The sequence below is a fragment of the Molossus molossus genome, unplaced genomic scaffold, assembly GCF_014108415.1.
Source record: "Molossus molossus isolate mMolMol1 unplaced genomic scaffold, mMolMol1.p scaffold_m16_p_4, whole genome shotgun sequence".
Taxonomy (NCBI): domain Eukaryota; kingdom Metazoa; phylum Chordata; class Mammalia; order Chiroptera; family Molossidae; genus Molossus; species Molossus molossus.
In genome coordinates, this window is record NW_023425377.1 from 61810895 (window position 1) to 61837691 (window position 26797).

Sequence of the window (26797 nt, forward strand, 5' to 3'; positions counted from 1 at the left end):
CCCTGTATACATTTGTATGTTTGTTTATTGATTTTAGGGAGACAGAAACATTGATGAGAGAGAACATCGATCGGCTGCCTCCTGCATGCCTCCCACTGGGGATCCAGCTCACAATCTGGGTATGTGCCCTGACCGGGAATCAAACCAGTGACCTCTTGCTGCGTGGGTCGACGCTCAACCACTGAGCCACACTGGCCAGGGCTCCATTTGCTTATTCAAGCCTTTATTAATCTGTAAACATGAATTGCACCAGTAATTTAGTCCTTGGTGCTATTATAGGTCAGGTACTTCCTGCCTTTGCTGTTCCTTTTGTGCAGGACACTTTGACATCATTATCTTCAGATGAAGATAATGACTTTCTGCCAATCAGGTTTCAGCTTAGTCGTCTTTGTCAGAGAACTTGAGTGTCCATCTAAAGTATTTGCTGTATCAGTATTTGTCCTGTTTATTTATTTGAAAGGTCAGTTTCATGAGAGCATGAAATTGTCTTTATGTTTTATATCCAGTCCAAATAGCACCTGGCATATAATAGGCACTTAATAGTGTTTCATTAGTCGTTGGGTATTTTTTCATGCTTCTCTCCAGTGGAAGGTGCTACTTTTGAAAAGTTTGTTGGAAATATCAAACAATGGAAGGGAGGCCATTAGATATAAAATACTCATGTATTTATGAATTCATGACCAAATTAAATATGAAACGTTATATAAAAAGAGTGTGGGTTTTGTTTTTTGTTTCTCTCTGCATTCTCCTATTCCCCTCTGGAACAGCTCTGAGTGACATGAGTACAGGGCTGTGCATTCTTGATGTGGGACTTGCTCTTTCCTTTCTCACATGCCTTCCGCCTTGCTCCACATGGCCAGGTTTCCTGCTCTGACTCTGGATTTCCAAGTGTCAGGTCTGTGGGGGACTGGAATTATAGCCCTCTCCCATGTCCTTCCCCCTGGGAGAGACCCCCAGCCCCAGCCTGGCTCCCCAATAGCCTCCCCAGGTGGTGTCTCTGGGTTACACCTGGGCCTACTGGGCTCCCCCATGGTGCAGACCAGCTCTGACGAGTTGGGAAGGGGCAGTGGGTCCCTGAGGGGTGATAGGGCCTGGTTGCTGGTGGACCTGTGGCCCCTGTCCTGTGGGCTTCCTGCACCTCCTGGGCCACCTTCACTTTGTCCCCCACAGGCTCATGGACACCAGTTCCGACTTCCCTTGGACTTCAGGCCCTGGCTCTCCCTCTCACCTAGAGTTCCTGGGAGGCCCTGTGGCACCCCTCTGGCTCCTTCCCCGGAACAAAGGTCCAGGCAGAGCTCTCCCACCCTGCGCTAGCAGCCACCCCCATGGCTCCTCAGTCTTCCGAGGCCATGGACCGCCAGCAGAGAGCAGCACCTGTCTGGCGCACCCAGCCACCACCCTGGAGGACTTGGAGGGGAGGCAGCCAAGGCCTCGGTGAAGTCTGGGGCTCAGACAACATGGGTCACAGCCACGCTAGGCCTGCCTGGCCTGCCACCTCCTGCTTCTTTTGATGAAGACTTAACCTCAAATTTCTAGGTCTTGGCACCACTAAATTGTTACAAAGGCTTCCTTTGTTTCTAAATTTGCTCTTTCCCAGACCTAAAGCCAGTCCCTCCTTCTCAGACCAGGAATTCAGTGTCTCTCCGGCTCCACCATCATCAAAGAGGTTCTGTCTTTTCAGTCTAAAAAGGATGTGGGAGTCAAGTATGATCACTGGCCCACTCTCCCCGGGGGCTGCAAGCTGCTGTCCTCATCCTCGTCTCATCCCGCCCCTCCCCTGGACGACGGAGCTGCTGCTGCTCGGTTCTCCTTTTTCCGTCCCAAACCAGCACTAAGGTGGGTGCTGTCCTATGACCCTTCATTACTGAGATTCCTATTCCCAAATCAGTGACCTCCTGACCCTTGACCCCTACTCCAACCCTCCCTCCAAAACACATCCTATAGTCACCTCAGGAGGTGAGGATAACCTGATTCTCATGATGGGCAACAGTAACTATCTAATGCCATGTTCAAACCCTGAGGCCACCCCTTCCTGCTCAATCCCCACCCCCAAAATCTCAACCCCAGCAGGCTGAAGGCATGCGACTTGTGCTGCCCTGCACAGCCGGCCAGCAGGCCAGGGCATTTTGAGTGACAGCCAGTGCCAGAGTCCCTTCCTGATAGGCACTAGAAACAATTCTATAATCTAAACCTTTGTCTCATTAACGTGGGGGCCCCTGTTTGGTTTTATAAAAATTTAAGCCATACAGGGTCTGTTCTTTCTTCGAGGGGATAGAGGCTAGAGTGTTTCTGTTGGTGGTGATTTTGTTTGTTGCTTTTTCTTTTTGCTAATTTTTTGTCCCGCCCCATAAGAAGCCATGCTAACTAGAGGCAGGAGGCAGAGCTCAGAGAGCACAGGATCATCGCTGCGTCCAGACCCCATCTCCCCGTCCTTCTCCCCCCTTGTTCCAGCTGTTTCCTTTGGTTCCCATCTCAGAGTGGTGAAGGAGAGGGGAGGGAGAAGTTTCTCATTGCTCCAAGAGGCCCTGCTCCCAGGCCTGGAGCTCTGAACAAACTCTACAACCCTTAACCAGGCCTGGATGCCGCCAGCCCTGGGGGGCATGCCGGCTGAGCGTAAGCCTTCCCAGGTGTGGCCTCAGGCAGCTGCACCAGTAGAAGTAGAAGTAGAAGCCGTGAGCTGGGCTCTGAAGACTTAACGTCTACCCTGACTTCTCCAGTGAGGATCTGAGTAGGCTCCATGTGGAAATGCCCACAAAACATTTGCAACCCTCCAGTCCATTGGTGGAAAAATATGGCCAATAGAGGCAGGACCCTCCTGGGCATTGCTGCTCAGTGGCAGGGGGGCTGCCTCCACAGACTTCAACTCTCATGGCTGGAAGAGTTTTCCCTTTGACTCTAGGGTTCTGCAACCCAGAGACAAAATGCCAGTGCTTTCACCTCTCTCTGGCTCCGACCTCCCAGGAGCTGTCCCCTGCCCTGTGTCAGACCTCTGAGGGGGGAGTCTCTGTTCTGATCCACAAGGCCCGGCTCCTCTCTTGCTGAACTATGCTGGCTGGTGAGAACCGCTCCGCCCTTAGGGTCCTGGTTATGTGGATCCCCTTGTCCCCAGAAGGTGGAGGGGCGATGCAGAGAGCAGAGGGGCAAGGGCAGGTGGGCACAACAGCAGCAGGGTCAGAGAGGGTGGCAGCATCTCAGACCACAGCTGAGGAGGAAGATGGGGATGACGAGGAGGCCGCAGAAGAGGATGGCGAGGAGGGACTGTTCCAGAACAGCCACCGCCGCTTGGGCTGCCGTTTCAAGTGGAGATAGTCCTCCTTCTCACGCTCCTTCCGTGCCCGCTGGTAGTGGTCTTCCTCCTTCAGGTACCACACGGGTGGCCACCGGTGCTTCTCAAAATACTCCTGGTTTTCTGGAGCAGAATGCAGTGGGTTGGTTAGAAGGAAGACCAGAGAAAGGGGCAAGAGGAGCACTGGGACAAGGGGTGTCCGGGGACACCCACCCCACCCCAATGCCTCGGGCATCTGCAGATGCCTCCTGTCAGTAAGGTGCACATCCCGGGCCCTGGGGCCACAAGTGTAAGCCCCACCTTCACAGAGCCCCACCTGACTGCAGAGCGCCCTAAAGAAAGACCCATGGGAAGGCCTCAAGGGGAGCATCCTGTGTATTGGGATGAAACCGGCTGGGTGGGACAGGGCAGGAGGACTGAGCAGGTGCGGCATGGCTGGGGACAGGGCAGCGGTATCTGGCAGAGCTGAGGTTTGAGCTGAAGGTGGACGTGGGGCTGCAGAACAGGAGGGTCAGACTGGAGGAAGCCAGGCTGAGGGTCTCACTGATTCTGAAAGGTGTACAGAGCCATGGGAGGTTTGGATCCAGGGGAGTGACAGGATTGGAGCTGTACTTTATATACATATTTTTTATCCTCACCTGAGGACATTTTTTTTTTTTTTTTTGCATTTCAGATGGAAGGGGAGGGAGAGAGGGAGGAAGAGACAGAGAGAGAAACATCGACGTGAGAGAGACACATTGAGTGGTTTCTACCCACAGGCACGAGACAAACTGTAACTGAGGTATGTTCCCTTAGCGGGAACTGAACCCGGGACTCTCCGGCCTGCAGGCAATACTCTAACCGCTGAGCCAAACCAGCCAGGGCTGGAGCTGTGCTTTAGAAACAAAATGTTAGAAGGCTGAAAAGGAGAGAATGGGTACGGTGCAAGACCCTGGTAACGGAGGCGGCTCCCAGAAGGGTGGAAGATGCCCAGTGAAGACCTCAAGGACACTGAGTGGCAGGAATTCAGGGAGGCCAGGGACACCGCTCTCTGGTGCCTGTACAGTTCTAGGACCTGACACATTAACTAAGAAGAGACCGAGCCTGGCTGGTGTGGCTCAGTGGTTGAACACTGGCCCATGCACCAAGAGGTCGCCGGTTCGATTCCCGGTCAGGGCACATGCCCAGGTTGTGGGCCTGATCCCCAGTGGGGGGCGTGCAGGAGGTGGCCAATCGATGTTCTCTCTCACGATGTTTTTATCTCTCCTTCTCCCTTCCTTTCTCTCTCTCTCTAAAATCAATAAAGAAAAAAAAAAAGTTATAAATAAAAAAGAAGAGGCCGAGCCCCTGGGAACTCAGAGGCTATCCAGACTTGGTGTCCATGCTGTAACTTATGCCCATTCCTAGGTTGTGAAAGTGGTGTAGCAGGTCATAAGCAGAACTACAAACAATTTATGTATTTTTCTACATGGGTACTGGATCACAATATAAAATGTAGTGTTTTTTATTCCTTTGATTTTAGAGAGAGAGGAAGGGAGAGGGAGAGAGAGAGAGAAACATCAATGAGAGAGAACATCAATTGGCTGCCTCCTGCACACCCCACACTGGGGATCGGGCCCACAACTGGGGCACATGCCCTGACCGGGAATTGAACCGGCAACCTCTTGGTGCATGGGTCAACACTCAACCACTGAGCCACAGCAGCCGGGCTAAAATGTAGTTCTTATTGTGGAGTGCTGTCCAAGAAGTCTGAAAAAATACCTCTGCTCCAAACACCCTCTTTATCCCTGAGAGAGAAGCCTAGAGAGGTAGAGTGAGTTGCCATAGGTCCCCAGCTGCCCTGCCCACCAGGCTGGCGCTTTTCTCGGGCCCCCCTCTGCAACTTTGCAGGTGACTCCCCTCCTGCAAGGTCAAGTTAGGCCCAAGAATCTCTGGCAGCTTCCGGGTGCTCTGGTGTCAGGTCAGAGATTTGGACCCAAGTTGAGGCCCCTTCAGCGTGAAGTGGGGGGTCAGCAGGTCCTGCCGGGGATGCTTACCTGGGGACATGGCCTTCATGTCTCGGGGGAACTTGCGGCACACATTGTTGTAGTTGGTGCAGATGTGGTGGAGACACCAGTCCGCCAACTGGTACGCACAGTGGAACTGGGGGAACAGAAGGGCGCCTGTGCTGGGACCCCAGGGCGGGGTCAGCACAGGCAGCTTCAGAGGCCTCAGTGCAGGTGGGCAAAGGCTCTGCAGTGAGTGGGGAAGAGCCCACCTGCAGAAGCACTCCCACACAACACTGTGAGAAGACCACATCTGATTGGCTCTAGGTACCGGCACCACCACCACCATCACCTCGCCTCTGTCCTGTGCCAACATCCGTGGAAATCCCTAGCCCTATGTGGTGGCTTCCCTCTGTGGCTGCCCCCCTCAGATTTTACTCCAGCTGATGTTCTTCTCTTCCCTATCAAGGGCAAAAGCGTCTAAGGTGTTGAAGACCAAACTTAGGGCTGCCTTTTCCAGGTGTGCTTGCAAGCCTCGAACCTGCCATACTTTAACTCCACAACTCATCTTTAACAGTAGAATTTCTGACACTCTCAGGGCCGGTGTGGGAGATTTTGCTAGTTTGTATGGGAATGAGGAGGTGGGCAGTTGATTTTAGATGGGGTGTCCTCAATGTCCCTTAACTGATCTCAGGCAAGCAGTAACCATGTCTACACATGAGGCTGGGGTTCGCTGCCCTGCCCTGTGGCTTCCTGAACCCCATGCCCGCACGGCCAGCCTCTCCTCTTGGCATGTCAGGGTGCATCCTTGAGGATGAGACAGATTCTACCCAGTCAGGGAACTGAGTCTGACAATGGGTTCCTTTCCTGCCCACCGCCGCCAGCCCCTCCCCATTTGCTGCTAATGGGCAGACAGAACCCAGAGTTGAGCCTGTGGAGAGGTTCCTTCCCTTGCCATCATACCTGAGCCAGTTCCAGGAACACAAGGACGTCCCCATCGATGTCCACCATCATCTGAGTTGCTTCCATCAGCCCAGTCACTGTGTACTGCTCTGTGACAGACACAGCCAGGAATCAGCTGAATTACCACAACGAGTGGATGTGTACTCACTTATATGCCCCCAGCAGGGGCCTACTGTAGGGCAAAGAGAGATCAAGGCCAAGGGCAAGTCCCAACAGGCCCAGGAAAGCCTGCTCCCACCAGTGAAGAGACTAGAATTAGAGCAAGAATGCCCAGGGGAGTAGCGTGGGGGGTGAAGGAGAATACCCGAGTTGTCTAAGAGGGTTTTTTCAAGCCACACGTGCCGCAGCGAACAGTCTAGCACACACAGGGTGAAAGCCCCTGATGGAACTGGCCACTGAAACTGCCGCGATAGTGTATGAAGTCTCAGGTTTGCTGAGAACTATGAGTTGGAACTACAGATTAAACCCAATTGCATTAATTTAAATTTTATAACAAATTGTGTACTGATGTTGCATTTTAAGTTACAGTGTGTATATGGATGAAGTAAACACTTTAAATCCTGAATTTTAACAGTATCAGTATAAACTCCTGAGGTATTTTATCTTTAAACTTAAAAATATATCTGCCAGCGCAATCCATGGAGAAGACCTAGCAACAACAGCCATCGCCGCAGCAAGGAGCATTTCTAATGCACAGGCTGCAGCCTTGAAATGCCATTTCCAGCCATCGGAAACCAGGATCTCAGAGAGCAATGGCTGACTCCAGGTCTGGGGCAGGAAACGAACAAGAGGAACCTGGAACATCTTGTCATTCCATTTAACCAGAAGCACAGAGGCTCTGGAGCCAACTTGGAGAGACTTCTACTGGTTAAAGGTTCAGTACAGTATTTGAGCTTCCAAAAGGATAAATGCAAACATCTGAAACCGATCAAGTACATTAAAATCTAAGGGTTTATAATAATAGTTAAAAATAAAAGAAACTAATTGGTGACCCTCAAAGGATGAAAGGATGATAGGAAACAAATGTATCTTGAAATCTGGTAAATAAAAGGAAAGAATCAAGCATTCACCTGCCTTTCCTATATGAATTATATCACTGGTTAACCAAACAGTAGGTGAGAAGTTTTTCTCTTTATAGAGTATCCCAACAGATAAACAAAGAAGAAATGACTGAACTGGAGTATTACCATTCATAACACCTAATAAATTAATTAATGGGTCCAGGCAATGATACTCAATGGTTGATAAAATCACAGAAAGCGAGAAAAGCATAGAACAACTACGAAGTACTCTTACCAGAAGAACTGAATGTGAACCAATAACCAGTTTATAGGAAATATGTGGTCTACAGAAATACAATCAGCTAAAACCTGGATTTTCTAGATCAGTGGGTTTTTTCCCAACAAATAATTGCAAGGGAAAAATTTTCTCTCTTTTTTAATCCCCACCTCAGGATATATTTTTACTGATTTTAGAGAGATAGAAAGGGAGAGAGAGAGAGGGAGAGAAACATTGACGTGAGAGGGAAACATTGATCAGCTGCCTCCCAAATGCACCCCTACGGGGGAACGAACCCAAAACCTGGGTATGTGCCCTAGCCAGGAATTGAACCCATGACCCTTTGGTACATAGGACAAGGCTCCAACCAACTGAACCAAACTGGTTAGGGTGGGAAAAAATTTTTTTAATGAACAAGCTACCTGCAGATTAAAAGAAACTTACAAGTTACATAAAAAAATAAAACCATGCTATATAGGGTTTAAGGATGTACACTTAGATGATAAAACTATGAAGAAAAGCAAGGAAGTGAGGCCATATAAAGCACCCCACCTCAAAATAACAGGCCAAGTGGTAATTCTTGGGGAGAGGGAAGGACTGTGATTGGGAGGGATAGGTGGGAGGCTTCTGGTGTGGTCAGCAGGTTCTAGCTCCTCATATGGGTCATTTTGCTTTATAACAATTCATTCAGCTGAACATATGTGTATTTGTGTTATATTTAAAAAAGCTGTAAACTTGAATTTATAACTTCAGAAAAAGCATATCTCACACTCATAAAGCATCACCAACTATACCATACCTGGCATTTTCTGCTGATCCTTGACAAGGTATATAGAACACATATTTGTATGTTTTCTGGTATGCATAGACCATTTCATGGGAAAAGTCATTCCACATTATTTTCTATGAGAGTTTTCATGCATCAGTGCCATTTAACATTTTTAATGGCTACCTCGGGAAAATTACCCATATGTGCTTAATCAATAGTGCCTATGTGACTAATCTCTGATTGCCTGCCATGATGAAACAAACTTATAGAAGCATTTTTATACACTTTTTTCCTTTGAGTCATTTCTTTGGAGATAGTCCAAGAGTTTGGACAGCTTTATGCTCTGGGAAGACACCACTTTTCACAGACAGTGAGTCAGTGAATGACATGCTGGTACAGCGGTGATCTTTAGAAGCCTCTCGTGTTCCCTGCCCTTAAGCCCTCAATGTCCCCGCTGAGCCCCTGGACTCTGCCTGCCTGCTCAGCCCTTAACATTCCAGTTCTGATCAATGATTTCTGCCTTCTTCCTATGACAAAGCCCCACCTTAAAACCATCTCTCATCGTAAGATTGATGTTTCCCTCATATCTGAGTCCCAAATCTGATCATCTGCCCAGGCCCCCGCAGTTCTGACACTGGGGCCTTCCCTGAACCTCAACTCAGTATCAGGGCTCTACTCTGCCTACCTGTCAACCAGCCCGAAAGTGTAACCCTGACATCACTGCAGTCTAGATGCCAACACCAATACCACACGAATTCCAATTCCGACATCATCAGGAGCTGTCTGCCTGCACTGCTGGCCCCAGACTCTCTTGGTCCGGATGGCACCATTTCTCTCCAGCCCCTTGACCTGACTGCCCAGCGCTTGGCTTCCCTCTTCCCTCGGTGACTCCACTAAGGGCTCCTCAGGTTGGTCCCTTCAAAAAGCTGAGCTCCAGCCCTGGCTGGTGGCTCAGTTAGTTGGAGCATCATCCCATACACCAAAAGGCTGCAGGTTGGATTCCGTCAGGGCACATTACCCAGTTGTGGGCTCGATCCCCGGCGGGGAGCATACATACGGGAGGCAACTAACTGGTATTTTTCTCTCATGTCAATGTCTGTCTCTCTCAAATCAATAAAAAAAAAAAATCCTTGGGTGAGAATTAAATAATAATAATAAATAAAATAAAAGCTGAGCTCCAGCTCTCACAATCTTTTCAAGGAATTAGGAGTGGCTGGTCAATGTTCAATGTTTCTGGAAGAAGAAAGAGAAAAGGAGGAGGAAGAGAAAAGGGAGAAGGAGAAGAGAAAAAAGGGGTTATAGAACCACAAATAAAGCAGATTTACATGACCGAACAAAAGAAAAAAGGAGTGGAGGAGCCCTGGCCAGTTTGGCTCAGCAGTTGAGCATCGGCCTGCGGACCAGAGTCCCTGGTTCAGTTCCCACTAGGAGCAGGAGGAGGAGGACCAAAGGGCAGGAACATGCACTTGCACCCTATTCTCTCTGACTTTTTTTTTTTATCCTCACCTGAGGACATTTTTCCATTTTTTGTTCAGATAGAGTGGGAGGGAGGGAGAGAGAGAGAGAGAAACATCGACGTGAGAGGGACACATCGAGTGGCTGCCACCCACATGATCCAAGGGCCGGGGACAAACTGTAACCGAGGTACGTGCCCTTAACGGGAGCCGAATCTTGGTCTCTCTGGACCACAGGCGGACGCTCTAACCACTGAGCAAACCCGCCAGGGCCTCTCTGACTTCTTAGGCCCGAGTGAAGCCAAGTGGAGAGGGGCTTCTACTGGGGACTATTTCACTGGGAGGAAATCGCCCTTGGAACTAACCAACTGGTGACGTCATCGAGCATCTTTCTCACAGACACTTCACATCTGTGTCCTTACCTACCTCCAATATGCATCAATAAGCTTCACTTCATATAAGTGGGCCCCTTGGTGCTAGCGGTCTGTGTCCAAGGAGGAGACAGGTGAGAGGAGTCGCCACTCCTGGAGGTTCCCCTGGCTGCTCCCCAGGGAGGTCTGCACACCCAGGTTAGTTACCTGTGAGGGCAACCAGGTGCGGCAGGCAGAGGCGGTTGGCCAGGATGATGAGCTTCATGTCATCCAGGTCGGGGCTGGCGGTGAACATGCCCGTGTACAGGTACTCCAGCACTGCCCGCATGCAGCTCTTGCTCGTGTGAGGGAACACCACCTGCACAGAGGAAGCCGGCAGCGCAGTGAGGTCCAGCGACCAGAAGGGTTCCTCAGTCCTGAGAAACGCAGAAGGCCCTGGACCACACAGCCGGTCTTCCCAAAATAGGCAGCCACCCCTGTGCTGCCCCTGTACCTGCTGAGGAGCCCCCCAAAGCCCTGTCTCCCAGAGTGGCAACCTGTACTAAGCCTATCTGCTGGCAGCACCAGTGACCAGGCCTCTAACAGCTTTTTAAAAAATATTTTTTGTCTTTATTGATTTTTAGAGAGAGAGGAAGTAAGAGGGAGAGAGAGATAGAAACATTGATGAGAGAGAAAACATTGGCTGCCTCCTGCATGCCCCCCACTGATGATTTGGCCCACAACCTGGACATGTGCCCTGAATGGGAATCGAACTGGTGACCTCTTGGTGCATGGGTTGATGTTCAACCACTGAGCCACACTGGCCGGACTCTAAAAGCTTTTAAAAGGACCTGGATTCTCACTGGCATCCTTCCAAAGCCATTCTAGCTTGGAGGATGCTTGAAGGAGTCCTTCCAGCCACTAAACCTACACCCTGGCCCCTCGTGGCCCTGCAGGGAGCAGTACAAGTAGGATACAGGACAGTAAGCCAACAGTGGCTGGCTTCTCGAAAGCTGCTACTTTGGGCCTCTGGGATCTCCACAGAGCAGCGCTGCTTCAGAAACTGCTCTCCCACCCGATCGCTGTGGCTCAGTGGACAGAGTGTCCTCCCAGGGGCTGGTTCGATTCCCAGTCAGGACACATGCTTGGGTTTTGGACTCGATCCCCAGTAGGAGGCATGCAGGAGGCAGCGATAGATGTTTCTCTCTTTCCCTTCTTCCCTCTAAAAAATCAATAAAAACATATTAAAAAAAAAAAAATCAACCTCCCATTAGATGAAAGTCTCTCAGGCTGCACTGGGAATTGACCAGAGCTTTAAAGCTGCTTCTGTGCACTGAGAAGTGCTCAGGACTGTTGGCCCGGGGTTCCCAGTCTCTCACTTAGCATATCCCAATCCCATTCCTGCTGCAAGGATCAGAGATCGACTCAAATCTCAAGCCTCCCCTTCCATAAGGGCTTCCTTCCCAGAAATCCTAGGAAATTCCTATTCCACATCACAGGAATTGCTGTATTGTCCTTAGCCTAGTTTTTCATTCAGGCACCTGGTGAACACTGACCAAGGGGCCAACGCTGGCTGAGGGGGCACTTGGCAGCAGTAAAGACCTAGTCCTCACACTCGAGACATCACAGGCCAGTTGGGAAAACTGCGTGTGGACACTCAGCACTTTAAGCAGCTGCACAAGTAGTACCTTATTAACTACAGGCTGAGCTAATAAATAATTAACATTATAGAAGTTCAGAGAAGATGGAGAATACCAAGGACTGTGGCCCAGGCTACTTTGCTTAGCTGCGAGAATGCAAAGAACAGATTTAAGAGAGTATTTCTAAGAACACACCGATAGGCCCCTTCCAATTCTGTTGACACTCTCTGTGGCTAAGATGAGTTAGAGTGGCCATTATCAAAGGGGAAGGTGACTATATGAAGCATTTCTTTTTATTTTCTGTATTTTGATGCTTTGTCATCTGCAGCCTTGATGACCCTGGAGGGACTGCCCTTCCCAGGCTAGACAATTCCTAGAGATAGTAAATGTATCGCCTGTAAGCAGGACTTTCTGTTGTCGTCATTAATCCTCAGTTGAAGATATTTTTCCATTGATTTTTAGAGAGACTGAAAGGGAAGTAAGAACAGGAAAAGAGAGAGAGAGAAATATCGATGTGAGAGAGACACATCAATTGGTTGCCTCCTGCATGACCACAACCAGGGCCAGGGATCGAACCTGCAACTCAGATATGTGCCCTTGACAGGAATCAAACCCGACACTCTTCAGTCAAAGGTCTACTCTTCAGTCAAAGGTCTTTAACAGGTGAGCCAAACTGGCCAGGGCCAAGCATGCCTTTTGAATACAAACCAACCAATCCAGAATCCACACCTCCTCCATCAGCTCTCCCTCCTGGTCACTATTCACCTGCCCCAATCACCCCTGGGCTAGGTACCAGATGACTAAGAACAGCCCCTATGCCCCAGGGCCTGCTGAGATTATTCTAATCAGTCAATCTGAGAGTTTACCCTGCCTCTCCCTCCCCTTCCTTCCCACAGAGTCCACAATGAAGGCTGTTGCCCACAGTTCCCTTTGCTCCCTCTGCCTCCTGACCAACCCTGGTACCTCCGCAGTGCTCTGCCCCCATCCTCCCCTGCGGGACACGCCTCTCTCATTAGATCTGTGAGTGTAACAATCTATCTTTTCAGTGGCAATTCCCTCCTGATCTGTTGTCATGTTCACCGTGCCTCATAATAAAACTTACATTTAAAAACAGGATGGGTTCAGCCTGGGACACACTAAACTTTTCTCTAGTTGTTTCACATGCGTCAGGGAAAGAGCACGGCACAAGGCACAGAAAAGAATCAGAGGTCTCGCCCTGGCCGGTTTGGCTCAGCGGTTAGAGCATCGGCCTGCGGTCCGGAGAGACCCGGGTCCCTTTCCCGCTAAGGGCAGGTACCTCGGTTGCAGTTTGTCCTCGGCCCTGGCTGGTCGTGCGGGTGGCAGCCACTCGATGTGTCTCTTTTACGTCGATGTTTCTCTCTCTCTCTCTCTCTCTCTCTCTCTCTCTTCCTCTCTCTTCCTCCCACTCTATCTGTGCAAAAAAATGGAAAAATGTCCTCGGGTGAGGATAAAAAAAAAAATTAAAAAAAAAAAAAAAATCAGAGGTCTCAGGTTCAAGTTCTAGCCTCTCCTTCCTACTTATACAACTTGGCGAACGTCCTTAACTTTTTGGACCTCACTTTCCTTATGTATAAAGTGGAATTGATAAGCCGTGTACAAGAGTTATGTGTGAGATGGTCTGAAATAATATACCGAAAGTGCTTTCTAAACCATAAAGTCAGGAAGTTGCTCTAATCCCTGCCCTGGTACACTGTAAAACCTCGGTGTGGGAACCATTTCAAAAGCTTCTCCAAGGCCCATCACTCAGTGGTTAGCACACAGGGAATGCTCAAGAGAGCACCATTAAATGACAGATGTCTCAGGTGCAAAGAATGTAGGCCCTTCCCCCCTCAGCCTTACCTCCCTAGTCGAACTCTCCACAAAGGGCCCCCCAAACATGGCAGCCATCCAGTCACAGCTAGAAATCAACAGGGGCTTGTGGGCGCTGATGGTGCCATCATCCAGGATGAAGGTCACATCTGTCCAGGAGGAGACAAAGCATCACGTGATGATGTGGTGAAAGGATGTGGGACAACCAACCCCATGGGTCAACACTGCACCCAGACGACACACTTCCTTCTGCAGCCACGAGCTGAGGAGTGCTATGTGACCACACCCTCAGGCTCCAGGCACAGCCAACATATCTCCAGGACATCAGCAGCTGAATGTTAACTGGACCAACCCAGGCTCCTCAGAAGGCTACTGGGAGGGCACCCCTCTACCTTCCGGCTATGAGTTCCTCAGCACATTCCCTACCTGAGAAGGTGCCCTTTGCCAAGCACTCCTTCACCCGGTTGGTCCGGCGGACGTGGAAGGCCTTGGTGATCTCCTGGTTCATGAAGGCCTCATTGTTGAGAATGTTGGCCACCATCATGCGAAGATCAAAGACCTCAAGCAGCTCAGCAATGTGGGCGATGTGCATGAGGTCCCGCTCGTTCTCGTCCAGCTCCCCTGTGTACAGGTACTTAAGGACTGCCCGGAAAGGCCCCGGCTGGATGGAACTGTCCATTTTTACCACCACCATTGGTCTGGATTTGTAGGTCAGTGGATCCTCTGCTATCTCCTCCTGGATGCTTATGAAAGCTCGGCTCCAGGAAGACAGCACACGACCTCTCCCCGGCAGGTACCCTGTTCCATTGCCCCGTAAGATCCCGTCGCTGGTTGAGGCCCGGAGCCCAGCAGGACCGGAGCCCCCACCCTCCTCCATGCTCTCGCACACATCAAAGCTGGCAGCCCGAAGCAGGAAGTCCCGACCATGGTGGTGGTGATGGTGGTGGTGTTGATCAGGGTGAGCCCGATGGTCCTCTGGGCGGGGGCCCCCCAGCTCCCCCTCACTCAGGTCCATGAGGAACAGGTCGTAGAACTTGGAGGAGGAGGTGGAGAGGTAGATCTTGTGGGCAAAGATGCGCACCCGCTCCTGCAGCACCAGGATGACATCCGCGCACAGCGGGTCCTCCAGGAGGTGGGCGGGGCACTCCTCACTGCTGGAGGGGGGGTGGGGCACCACGATGATGGGGGGAGGAGGCTTGGGGGGCAGGAAGGGTGCCTGAAGCAAAGGCCGCTGCACGTTGCGGAGGTGGGACTTCCAGAACTGCAGGTGGCGGCGGGAGATGAGGGCAGCACGGATGGCGTTGTCAAAGACGTCCTTGATGCCAAACTGGGCCACCACGCTGGTCTCGTAGTAGGGAATGCCCAGCTCCTTGGCCACCTCCCGACCCTTCTCCGGGGGAAGGATCTCATTGGGCTTGATGGGCCTGGACGTTCAAGAGGGCAAAGCAAAGTCATGCTGGGGAAGGATAGGGGGCAGGGAGAGGCAGCTCGCTAGGGCCTGCCTGTCCTTCACCAGGCTCCGGGGTGGTGAAGAGTCTCTGCTCAGGATCTATGTCCCTGGCCTCACTCCTACCCTGCTCAATTCTAATGAATCTCTGCCCTTTCTCCTTTTCTGACCAAATCCTACCAGTCTTTCAGGGCCTACCTCGAATCTCCTCTTCTTCCAGGAAGCCTTCGATGTCAGGACTCGGTGACCTCCCAGCTCGAAACAGTGTTAACACTAACTACTCTCTGGAAGTCCAGCATGCAATTTTCCACATTGATTTTTAACATGTTCTCATATTAAGTTCATCTCCCAGCAAGATATAAGCCCCTTTCACACAAAGACTGCTTCTTTCCTTCTCTCCTCGCTGCTTAGTCCTGTCTTGCTGACACAGTGTATAAGGTGAATGAACAGAGGAGCAAATGACATAAATGGAAGACCGAGCACTCTTGTTGGCTCCCTATGTGGACTTGTTTCAAATGAAGGGGGGGGTGTAAAGCTAAGTGGATTCCCTCAGGGCCGGGCAGGGAGCCATGGAGACACCTCCCCCTCCCTCTGTCTTCCTCAGTGCCCCTTCATAGGCACCAGCATCCCTACCTAGCCAAGGGTCGCCTGGCCCTATTGACAGCCTCCAGGTCGGCGTAGCGCAGGTCTAGCTGGCAGCCCACCAAGATGACAGGTGCTCGGGGGCAGAAGTGCTTGATCTCTGGGTACCACATGGTCTTGACATGGTGAAGGGAATTAGGGTTGGCAATGGAGAAGCACAGAACCACCACATCGGACCTGGGAGTGGGAGAGTGAGGTTAAAGGCAGAGAAAGCTAGCAGTAGAGTACTTGCCCCTGGAACGAGAGAGAACAGGCATACCCAACCCACCCCTACACCACAGTCCCGCATCTGTCACATGACCTGCTCACATATTACCCAAAATGCATAATAATAGTACTTCTTATTTATGTACCGCTAAGTTAGTGTTTTAGAGCTTTCAAAGACTCTCCTTTTGACCTCACTGTTACCTTGTTAGAATTACCATTTCTACCATCTTGAGGCTGAGAAAATCATTTCTGAACAGTTCCCCTAACTGCCCAGTCACAGAGCTAATCCAAACGCCCTCCTCTCACCTCTGCCTGCCTCCCCTGGGAGGGTCCGCCAGGCCTGTCTGCTCTACTCCTTCTCCCGGATGACATACCTCAGTCGCTCTGGTCTTTGGGAAAGCGGGAAACCCGCCCCTCGGCTCCCTCAGGCAGCAGAGGCTTCCCTACCTCCCATAAGCAAAGCGACGGTCTTTGTGGTGGTCTCCAAAGGTGTCCCAGAGGCGCAGGGAGACACTGACATCATCTACCACATCTCGGGAACGCTCCAGAACCTGTGGGGGCAAGGAGAATGTGATGGGACTCAAAGGCAGTTTGGGGGCCCCTGAGTGTCAGCTCAGGGTGGTGCCAGCTCACCCCCAAGGGTCCCAGGCAGCAGGGAGGGGGGACAGAGTTAGCACCTCCCTGTTTGCCCCACACAACCCTTCTACCCAGGTGCCTTCTCTAGAGACTCAGTAACAAAGGCATCCTGTACGCTGGCCCGGAGGACAGAGAATCTAAGAGGGCAGCTCGTCATAGGTGTGGAAGGGATCCCTCAGGGAGCCTGCCCTTGTTTCCAGCTTTACCTGCAAATCACCTATAAATGAGCCTCTGACCTGGTATGAACCAGCAGTTTCTTTCCTTCTCTCAGCTCTCATCTCTCCAAAACTCCCACCCCATCCCACCACCTAGTGTGCCCGTTACTGGGGCTGTGACTGCACAAGATGCTGTGCCCCAGGCATCAGGTCAGCCAAGCAAACCACAAATGGTGGAGGAACCCCCCACACACACACTCACTGGGGTGGGCTCCCCTCAGCCCTCTCTCCAGGGCTCCTGTCTCTTTAGCTACCCTACCCTACCCCATGGGCCTTCTGTGAACTCGGTGCTGGCCAGGGTTGAAGACACCAAGCAATGGCTTGGGAAGAAGCCCAGAAGCATGGTGTGGACCCCTGCCCAGTGGCCTTGAAGCCTTACCTCCTGGCACACCCGATACTGGTCGATGGCCCAAACTGTGGGCACATGGGTGGCAAGCAGCTGGTACTGGGTGAGGGTGGCATTGCAGGCCCGGGCGCAGATGAGCCTGGTCTTGCCCACAGCATTGTCCCCTACCACAACGCACTTGATGGTCTCTACGTTTGGCCTTTCATAATCCATGTCAAAATCCATTAATTGGGACCTGAGGGATAAGAGAGGAGCGGTCAAGATGGCTTCGCACACCAGTTCCCAGAGGGCCAGGGCCAGCAGCTCTCTTCAGCCGGGCCACCCCTTCTCCAGCATTTGAGCAGAGAGGTGGAGAAGGGAACGGGCAGCTTTCTGGGCAGTAGCTCTGTAAAGGCCTGAGTAGCCAGGAGCCCATTCAGGCTGAGAGGAGACTTTCCGCCGATGAACCACTTGTCTCCCGCTGGTTGACACCATCCTCCAACTGGGCTTCTGGATGGAGGAGGCCCATGAGAGAACCCCAGGTGAAGCCTGCCCAGGACCTGGCCCCTCTCTCCCAGAAAGAGGAGAGTCTGCCCAGGAAGCTCACTCATCATCCACTCTCCTCCCGCCAGCAGGGCTGTGGCAGCAGAACAACAAACAGCTGAGAGAAGCAGAGTCAGGGCCAGGTCCCACCCCTTCCCAGCATGCCCAAGGGCAGGGCCACTTTAAAATTTAATGGACTTGTCAGAGCTGGGAGGCAGCTCTCCTGGCCTCCACCTTCGCCTCTCTCCTTCTCTGGCTGAGGATTTCCAAGCTCCCAGCCCCTTTTATGGAGATGCCAGAATTTTCCCTCCCACCCTGTCTGGGTGGAGAGGCTCTGGAGGCACCTGAGCAGCCCACGGGCCTCCCACCCCTCCTCTGCGTCTGGCACGTGGCCGTGTGCCTGGCTCACTCAGCGGCAGGCCCAGTATTGAGATGGAGGTGGGGAATGACCATGGGCCTATGGCCATACACTCCCTGGCCAGTGGGCCTTGACATCCCCTACCAGCCTGCCCTCCAAGCATCCTGCAGCCAGCCTCAGGGACAGTGAGCCACACCCCCTTCTCACCTCCGGTTCCTAGGGAGGACTCTCAGGCTGGAAGCCCCCAGACACCTGACACTCCTAGAAGGAGGCTCCCTAAATTGGCTGCCTAGGTAATGGGGTTGCTGGGGGGGCGGAGCACAGGGTCAGAAACGGGCCTGAATTTCTGGGCAAATGCTTGCCCGTTTCTTTCTGTGCTGGGCAGAGAGGAAGCGGTCTGTCCACCCTTAGAAAGAGATGGCTCAAATGAACAGAAGGACCTCTGTAGCCAAAATGTCATGTCAGTGTTTAAAAAGCTGTCTCCAGGAGGGAACCTTGGTGTGAGGGGGCTTTAGCTGGCAGCCTCCCTGCTGGCATCCACCCTCTCAGAAGGTGGGGCAAGGCAGGCGTTATTAGGAGGCTTTATTATTAGGCATTAGTCTGCCCCTGCTCACATGCCCTGTGTGCATGAAGTCTGCTGGAGGCTGGAGCAACTTGGAGAAATCCTTCCTGGCCAAGGAAGGCTGAGCTCAGAAGAGTCCTGGAGGCTGCCCAGGTGCCCTCACTGCTGAGCCATCCAGCCCGAGAGCCAGGCCACCAGCAGCAACAGAGCAGCTCCATTCCTGCCGGGCTGTAACTGGATGCCAGCATGCAGGAATGCAGAGCTGAAATGTCCAAGTAACGATGGCAACTGGGATTTGCGCAAGTGGATGCATCTCAGCAACCTAAGCAAAAAGTGCAGCAAGGACTTCTCAATGAGAAAAGTGCCTCCTCCTTCTTGGAATTTTACAGGATCTGGACCCAGAACAACAAGGGTCTCCATTCAGGTCCCTTCCCGTTTCCAGGGTAACTGCCTGCATCATTCTTCTCCCTCCTCCACCCCCCTCACCTTCTCCAGTGGGCAACCTTTATTGTAACCACCATGATACCTCCTCCCTGCTCTCCCTCCTGAGCTGAGGACCAAGACCCTACTTGACAGCTCCTGGAATCAAGCAGGCAGCGGGAGGATGTGATGGCGCTGGGAGGAATCATCTGGGTTGTGGTTTCTGTTTTATCAATTAAAGGACAAAACAGATAGAATCCCAAATACAAATATATACAGCTGTTGAAGAAAAAGAAAAACCCACTGGCCAGTAGAACTTCTTTCTCAAATTTAGCTTCTAGTGGTAGGTGAGGGTAGGGGGCAGTGAGGAGGCATGGGGGAGGAGGATCAGTTCTTAAATCCAGGAGCATCTTGATGTCAGGGAGGATGCCGAACAGCAGAGCAGTGCTGGTCCAAGTTTATGATTAAAACCCTCACGCACAAGTGCATAAGCAAGGTGATGTTTCCTAAGGAGGTGGTACTGATGCTATGGCACCAGCACACATCCCAGCAGGTCATTTTCCTGCTTTTTGTCCAAACTTTGTATCAGTCCCCTCAAGGCTTGGTTTCCCTTTTCAGACCATCATGACAATAAAGATCCTCACCATCTGTGATGGAAAGATAGTGGGCTCTTTACAGAATATGAAACTGAGTCAGAAACACTTGAATTTAAATTGCCTTATGCATGTCCAGGGTTAAGGAGGGACAGCCACCTAAGTAGGAGAGGGACACACACAGTGCTATGACTTTAGACACCAGACTTGCTGGGTGCTGCTCAGACTTGATGGCCCTCCTCATCCTTCCCCTGCTCATCCTTCCACTTCCTCCCTATTTTCATCATTCTCTCCCCCTCCACCACTGTCCCAACTGCCTGACTGGTAAACTTCATTGTTATAGCTAGGAAAGAGCAAATCATTTCCCTTCTCTGGCTGTCAGTCTGCCCTTCTGGAAAATGGGTATGAGGGCTTTGGAAGAAAGTCTCCTGAATCTTGGTGACTCTGTGCCAATAGAGGCAGGGCTGAAAGAAGTCCTTGCCTTCTTATGTAATGTCGGATTATATAAGGCTAGATTACATATCTATATGTGTAATTATATCGCTCTTTAAGATACAGCTTGGCCCCATTAAGCCAGCAGAACTCTTAGTCTCATCAGGCCTGTCTTAAACAAAGAGCCTGTACTAGAGATAGTGTGCCACCCAACAATAATGTAATTTTTGCTCTAAAATATTGCTACTTTACTGTATCATTGATGATGTATGATGATATAACCCACTCAATAAGCTTCTCAACTTGCTCTTTCCTTCCGGCACTTTCTCCTTCCATGACTCTTGACTTTTGTGCACAATTGCCTCATCCCCATCCCTTCTGAGATTCCTGAGTAACTTCCATCAACTACAGCTTTCAGGCCACTCTGCCTTGGGCATCACAATTCACTCCTCTCCCTCAGGGACCCCAGAGTCACCTAGATGCTCCCTCCCACCCTGTCCCATGACCTCTGTTTCCTTTCTGAAAAGAGCCTCTTGCCCACTGCTCTCCTAGCTCTTTGTACTCAGGGCAGACCAAAAGGCAAGGTGTGCTCAGATTATCTACTACCCTGATGGGCTCCCAGTCCCACCTCTACCCCCCTACAAACACTCTTTGCTGAGCCCAGAAAAGGCCCCCTTTCCCTCCCACAGCTGATAGGAGGCTTGTTCATCTGTGGCTGCCCTAGTCTGGTTGTCAAGGAAACGACAGAATCTCCCTGGGAGCCTGGCTTGTTTCTTAGCAACCAATATCCCACACCCTGCATCTTACAAAATGCAAAAGGGAGCACTATGCTAAAAATGAAGGTAAAAATAAAGAAGGATGGATGAGAAGGATGGATCAGGAGGAGATGAGCAGGGAAGACGGCCTTTGAATTAAAGGAGGCTCCCACCAGTCTTTGACATTATAATATGAAGGAAGATAGAGAGAAACCCCCCTCCCCCCCGCAAAGACCCAGTGGTCAGCAAGGCCCAAAGGGATCTTGAATGGCCATATTAACAAAAATGCAAGCCTAACACAGATAACGCCTTCTCAAACACCACCAACCAATGCTAAGGATTTCTCCCAGTAGTTTGCCAGAACTCAGATGCACAGACTGCAATGGAGTTGGGTTGAAAAAAACCACCTCTGAAACGACAAGCAAAGCACCCAAATCCCATTGGTTTGTAACATTTCCACCACTTTGGACCTTTTCTCCTGACACGCTGCTCTGCACACACACATAAAATAAAAATAAAATAATTTTAAAGAGGGAAGGCCTCCACACACACGGCAATCAAGTCATTTTCCCTTCCCTATAAAAACCGGAAAAGATTAGCCTTCTGCCCCGAGACCCCGGCAGCTGACGCTACAGCCAGGGAAGAGTGGGAGCCAAGGGGAAGTCAGGTGGGGCGCAGACAGGGCCGGGAGGGCGCAGGAGGGCGAAGCAGCGCGTTCCCAGAGGCTGCTTGCAACCCGGCCATAACAGAAATTAATCATTTACTTACACCACTACATGTGACGGGGTGATTTCTAGTGTAAGGAACACATCTCTTCCTGCTAAGCACGCTCATTTTAGTGAAATGTCTGGGGTCACTCCGCGCGTGCAAGTTAGGACGATGCCGGCGCCGCCGAGCTGCGGTCGCTCCTGCTCCTGCTCCAGGCTCTGGGCCCCGGCGCGTTAGCTCAGAAACTCCGACAGAGCAGCCCAGGCAGGACGGCGGGCCGGGAGCGGCCGCGCGCGCGCCACTGCAGCCATCGCCTCTTCCGGATCAGCATCTCCCCGCGCCCCGGGCGCCCAATGTCATGGAGGCGCGCCGGAGCCGGGCTGCGCGCGGCCGCTCCGACCTCGGGTGGCTGGGCCGCGCCGCCGCCGCTGGTCCTCCGGCTGCGCAGGCTGGAGGCGGCGCGCAGCAGCGGAGATGGGGTCGAGGCTGCTGCTGCCTACGCTCGGTCCGCTCCGAAGGCGCGGCCGCCTAGACGCCTAGGGCTGCAGTCCCCGGGACCGCTCGCGACCTCCTGCTTTCATTCACAAAAAAAGGGAAAGGGGAAAGAGAGAGAGAGAGAAGGGAGAAAAAACGGGGGAGGGGTGGTGAAGCGTACCAGGAGGCTGAGTGACAGGCACCGCCTACCGCGGCGCGCCGTTGGTGGAAAGGGGGCGGGGGGCGGGGAAGGGGCGGGGAGAGAAGAGGATTGGGAGCCCCGGAGGTCCTGCCCGGCCCCGCCCATGGCGCAGGTCCCTCCCTCCCTTTTTCCCCTCCCGGAGGGACGCGGAGCGGGCAGTCTCAGCTCGCCTCTGGTGCGGGTTTGCGTCCCTCTACCTGCTGAGGCTCAAAACCTCGCTGGACTCCCAAGGGGTTTGCTCCTTCTCTCTGGGAAGCTGAGCTACAACTCCAAGAGGCACCCTAGTCAGCCCTAGAGGGGATGCGAATTAGAGGAGGAGAACTCGACATTTTTTCCCTGAAGCTTAAACCCAGTCCTCCACTGCTGGCCCGTGGGGCGAGGGAGACAGTGTTTCCACACACGCCTTCTGCCGCCGAGGGTCTTCTCCCTATCGCCACCCCTGCAGCGGCAGCGTGTGCCTGATACGGCCCCTAGTGAGTCTTAGGGTAGGTCCTGGTGCCATCTGCACCGGTTTCCCGTCTAAGTCTAAGCTGTCTCCCCCTCCTTCTTCGCCAGCAGTTCCACTTCCATCCCACCTCTATCCTGTTGCCGCCTGGAGTTCACCAGTATCTTTTGACCTCTGAAAGAAATACCATGAAGATACTATCCCTGAAGATAGTACATAAGACACCTCTGGGCTCTCTGTCTCAATTTACTCCTCTGGAAAATAGGTTATAAGAGATGACATTTGTAATATGAGTGGTCCTCAAAGCAAGTTTTGACGTTCAAAACTAGTTTGATTATAACAATGTTGACTGCTGGTAATGACAGTAGTTAGCTTAGTCTGGTTTTATCCATCTTTTCGATTATCTCTGATCAATTTTTTAAGCCCAGAGTGACATGCCTTTCACGTAACCCCCTCCAACACACCTCCAACTTGTGCTCCAAGAATGCAAACCCACTCTAATACTACTTTATGCATATTATGATTAGAAGAGAAATTCATTGCCCCCAAAACCAAATAAAAAGTGAATTTTGCATAGTCTGAAGCATGCTCCCCATCTATGAATGAATATAACTGGAAATTGCCCATCAACGCATTTGTGATAACCATGCTTTCCAGCCTGGTCCACATTCTGTTTGTGTTGAAATGGTGGAGGATGCTTTCCTCGCCTCCTTTTGAACCTACCTAGAGCTGAAGAAAATGTTAGGAATGAGTGAGGGTGTGCTATTTCACACTTCCAGCTAGGACTCACTCTCCATAAAACAGAAAACAGTGTGTTGAATACATGCTTAGGAGAGAAACTAAACCATGTTCAGGTGTGTTCTTTCTACATGTTCAGCGTTAAAGAACCCTCAATTCTCTGAGTGCTAGAAGTCACTTCTTGGTGCTACCATATGAAGGGAGGCTAGGCAGAGCCTCTCCTACCAACACCCGGTTTCCCTCACGCACCTCCAGAGCGCAGGCCTATTGTCTTCACCTTTCACACATCCAGGCAGCAGGCATAGCTCCAGTACAGCACCGAGCAGAAAACAAAATGCCCTCCCTTCAAAGTCAGGGGGCTACTGGGCCTGCAGCTATGGAGCCAAGGCCTTCTCCCTCCTTGTAGAAAAAGCCAGCTCAGCCTGGGAACCACAGTGCCCAACCAGACTGAACTATGGGGGTTCAAAAGTGTAAGTTTGGCCAAATAAAGCTGCACCCCCTGTTCACATTCTGTAAACTACCTCAAGCAGAGCCAGGTGCTCTGCTGGGGGGAGGAGCCACCTCCAGCCCTGCTTTCTGCCTACAATCCCCTTTCAGCTTTTCTTCAAACCAGAGTCCTCCCAGACTACAACACCTCTCAGGCATTCCCAGTCACAGCCCCACTCAGCTCTTTGCCATTGTCACAGTCTCTCAAAGTCCCCTCCTCTAAAACCAATTCTCTCTCCACCTGCATGCTCCTCAAGTCTTTATCACTGTTGAATCTTCACATCCATGGTTCATCCTGGGCCGTCTGGGAGCCTCCACACACCTCCCTCAGGCCAGTCTACGAAAACCTACCCTGTAGTTTCTCACTCCCAGCTCAGTGACTGGGATCTCTAGGCACCAGCTCCCAGCATTTTCCCCAGACCAGGGCAGTCGAAGGTTCTTGATGTGAGAAGCAGATCACCAGCAAGCTCCAGCCCTCAGCCTCTGCCTCAATTGTGGCTAATGCCAGACCTTCTCCGAACCCAGCTCTGGCCTTCAATTAACTCACCCCTTCCAGCTACTCAAGACAGACTCAGAATCTTGGCTTTGGGGCCAAGGATCTGCCTACAACATTTGCTTCATCTTTGTCCAGCCACCCGATGCCAGATTCCTGGAAAACAAAAACATTACCCAAGGCTGGGTCCCTCACCAGCAACCAAGGAGTTGTCAGTGCCCACTCCAAGCCCTGTCCCAGTCCCCAGCTCCCAGCCTTCAACAATGTCGAATAGCACAGACAGCTCCCTCACTCTCCCTTACCTTGCACGCCCACCCCACCACAGCTGCGGAGTCCATTTTCCTTGCTTCAGCTTACTTCTCAAGTCAGGCCTGGTGGGAGGCTTTTCTAGAAAGTTTCCTGGCGGCCTCTATCTCTGTTTGCCTCCTATAATCTTCTGTTATGTGTGCGTATCCCCCCCCCCCCCCCCCACACACACACAACTACGTCCTTGCCCATTTCTTTGGAGCGCTTCAGAATCAGCTGTTGATCCTCACTCTAGCTAGCTGGGCTTCTGTGCTGTCCTTCCACCGGTGGGCCTGGGCAGTCCTCTGCCTGGGCCTGGCTTACTCACCCCAGGGTTGGGGTGCAGGAGTGAGGGCAATGTGTGACTGCAGCCAGAAGGGCTACTGGCAGCCTGGAGGCAGGATTCCAGTCTGCCACCTCCCGTAACATCTCTTCTCTCACCAAAACCCTCTTGTGACTCCTTCCCAATGACATAAACCCCTTGAACATGTTGCCAAAAGGCATCTATCTCCATATCCACCCTCTTTAAAGACATCACACGGCTGCCATTTTCCTCAAGTCTGTGACCCAGATGCCTAGTCTGGGGAAAAAACTCTCCATCTTGGTTCTCGGAAAGGCACCCACACAGCAGGCTCTCAGCCACCAAGGCCTTCTGTCCCTGTGTCTCTGCAGGTCCTTCCCCAGTGCCAGCCCAAACTCCCCGTGCCTTCCTCCAACCTGCCTGTTCCATTTGCTTCGCAGGCATCTCCAGCCCCTCGACTATTTGCAGGATTCTCTCCACCCCTCTCAAGGATAAAACTTACTCCAAGGGCCTAGTGATGTGAGCTCCACCCCCTCTCCCAGTGTACAGAGTCTGGGGCACGTGGAGTTGACATCCTGTGCTTGGGCAAAGTTCAGAACAAGTGAAGATCAAAAGCACAGGCATCTCAACATGCTGAGAACCAGCAGGAGGAAGGAGTCAAATTGAAAACTGAGAGTCTCTTAGCTTCCATGCTCAGGGCTCAGGGGGCCACCAAGTCTCCACAAGGGGATAGGACCTACCTGGACCTTTGCTCAAACAGTTCCCTCAGCCTGAACACTCTTCTTCTTCCCATGTCCGGCACCTGGATAATGCTTACTCACCCTTCAAGTCTTAGTCTCTATGTCGCTTCCTCCAAGAAGCCTTCCATGAATATCCCCTATAAAGTCTGGCCTCTCTACCCTTCCTCTGTGCTCCCCTAGTAATGCCAATCACACTGTCAGTGGATCTCTCTCTCTCTCTTTCTCCCTCCCTCTCTCTTTCTCTCACACACACACACAAAACACACACACAGTACTGAGAACTCTTTAGGGAAGGGACTATGCTTGTTCAAAAGAGTACCCTTAGTGCTGATCTGGCAACAAGCACTCAATAGGTGTTCAATAAATGCTTGATGCTGAATGAATGTTTGGGTTGGGAAACTTGATAGGGGGGGAGTTGACACCACCCAGTGTCTACTTACATGCTGTCCAGAGAGGTCTTCCACAGGCTGTATTGGCCTTTTCGCCGGGTTGCCGTTGCTCCATGCTCCCTCTGGGCTCCTGGTCGAGCTGGACTGAAGGGGGTGGGAAGACAGTGGAAGAAGGAATGAGCACACTGTGAGTTACCCAAAGAGGCACAATGAGGTTGTCAGCCTAAACAGAGGGTCTTACTCAGAACAAGAGCATGGCTGTCCAATGGGCTGAGACACCCTGCCTAGGGGTCAGACAGAGGTCGCCCCAGGGAGTCAAGGAGCTACTTGAGGGACAAGGAATGTGGTCATGGTCCATGGCGTGCTGTGGGGCATCTGCACGTTCTGAACTGGCTTGGTGACTTGGAAAGAGTGGTCCCTTGCCCATCAGAAGGCCTGGATTCTGCCCTCATGCAGCTGTGTGATGTCAGACAATTCCCTCTCCTCTCTGGGCCTCAGCTTTCTTGTGTACAAGGTCAGGTGACCTCCAAGGTTCATTCCAGCACTGACATCTCATATAGGTTCCTAGCATGGAAGGCCTATATTTTATCAGTCATCCTTTTCATTAGAGCAGCTCCTGACCCAAATCGGGACTCAGCAAAATATCAGCTGATGGCTGCCAAGGCTGAGCATGGAAGAAGAAAGTATTTTTTTGAGGAGGATGCAGGCAGAGAGAGAATCTAATTCTGCAATCATCCCTCCTTTCAGTTTTCTTAAATGGTCAGTCACAATGCTGGCACTAGTTCAGCCAAAGAAAATTCTAGAATTTCAGGAGAGATAGGGAATAACCAAGGATGGACTTGGAGAGGCCAGCCTGACATCTCTGGA

The 26797-nt window shown here is 51.7% G+C and overlaps 1 protein-coding gene across 1 annotated transcript; it reads right to left on the reverse strand.

Moving 5' to 3' along the window:
- Positions 1-365: 365 nt before the first annotated feature.
- On the reverse strand, positions 366-21776 carry RHOBTB2 (Rho related BTB domain containing 2). Its single transcript, XM_036241349.1, has 10 exons — positions 21438-21776; positions 17061-17262; positions 16278-16381; positions 15615-15800; positions 13961-14958; positions 13565-13683; positions 10293-10443; positions 6214-6302; positions 5302-5407; positions 366-3409 (listed from the first exon to the last, which is right to left on the reverse strand). Exons 2-10 carry the CDS (start codon positions 17250-17252, stop codon positions 3192-3194), a joined length of 2163 nt encoding a protein of 720 aa, XP_036097242.1. The 5' UTR covers positions 17253-17262; positions 21438-21776; the 3' UTR covers positions 366-3191.
- Between the last annotated feature and the right edge of the window lie 5021 nt (positions 21777-26797).

What these genes read in the sequence shown, in the direction of transcription:
- RHOBTB2 (XM_036241349.1), bottom strand. Translation starts at nt 17,252, where the DNA reads ATGGATTTTGACATGGATTATGAAAGGCCAAACGTAGAGACCATCAAG. An exon ending in GGCAAAGGGCACCTTCTCAG is followed by an intron (nt 13,684 to 13,960) that starts GTAGGGAATGTG and finishes CCTCCTGGACAG; the next exon opens with ATGTGACCTTCATCCTGGAT. An exon ending in GCACCTGGTTGCCCTCACAG is followed by an intron (nt 6,303 to 10,292) that starts GTAACTAACCTG and finishes TGTCTGTCACAG; the next exon opens with AGCAGTACACAGTGACTGGG.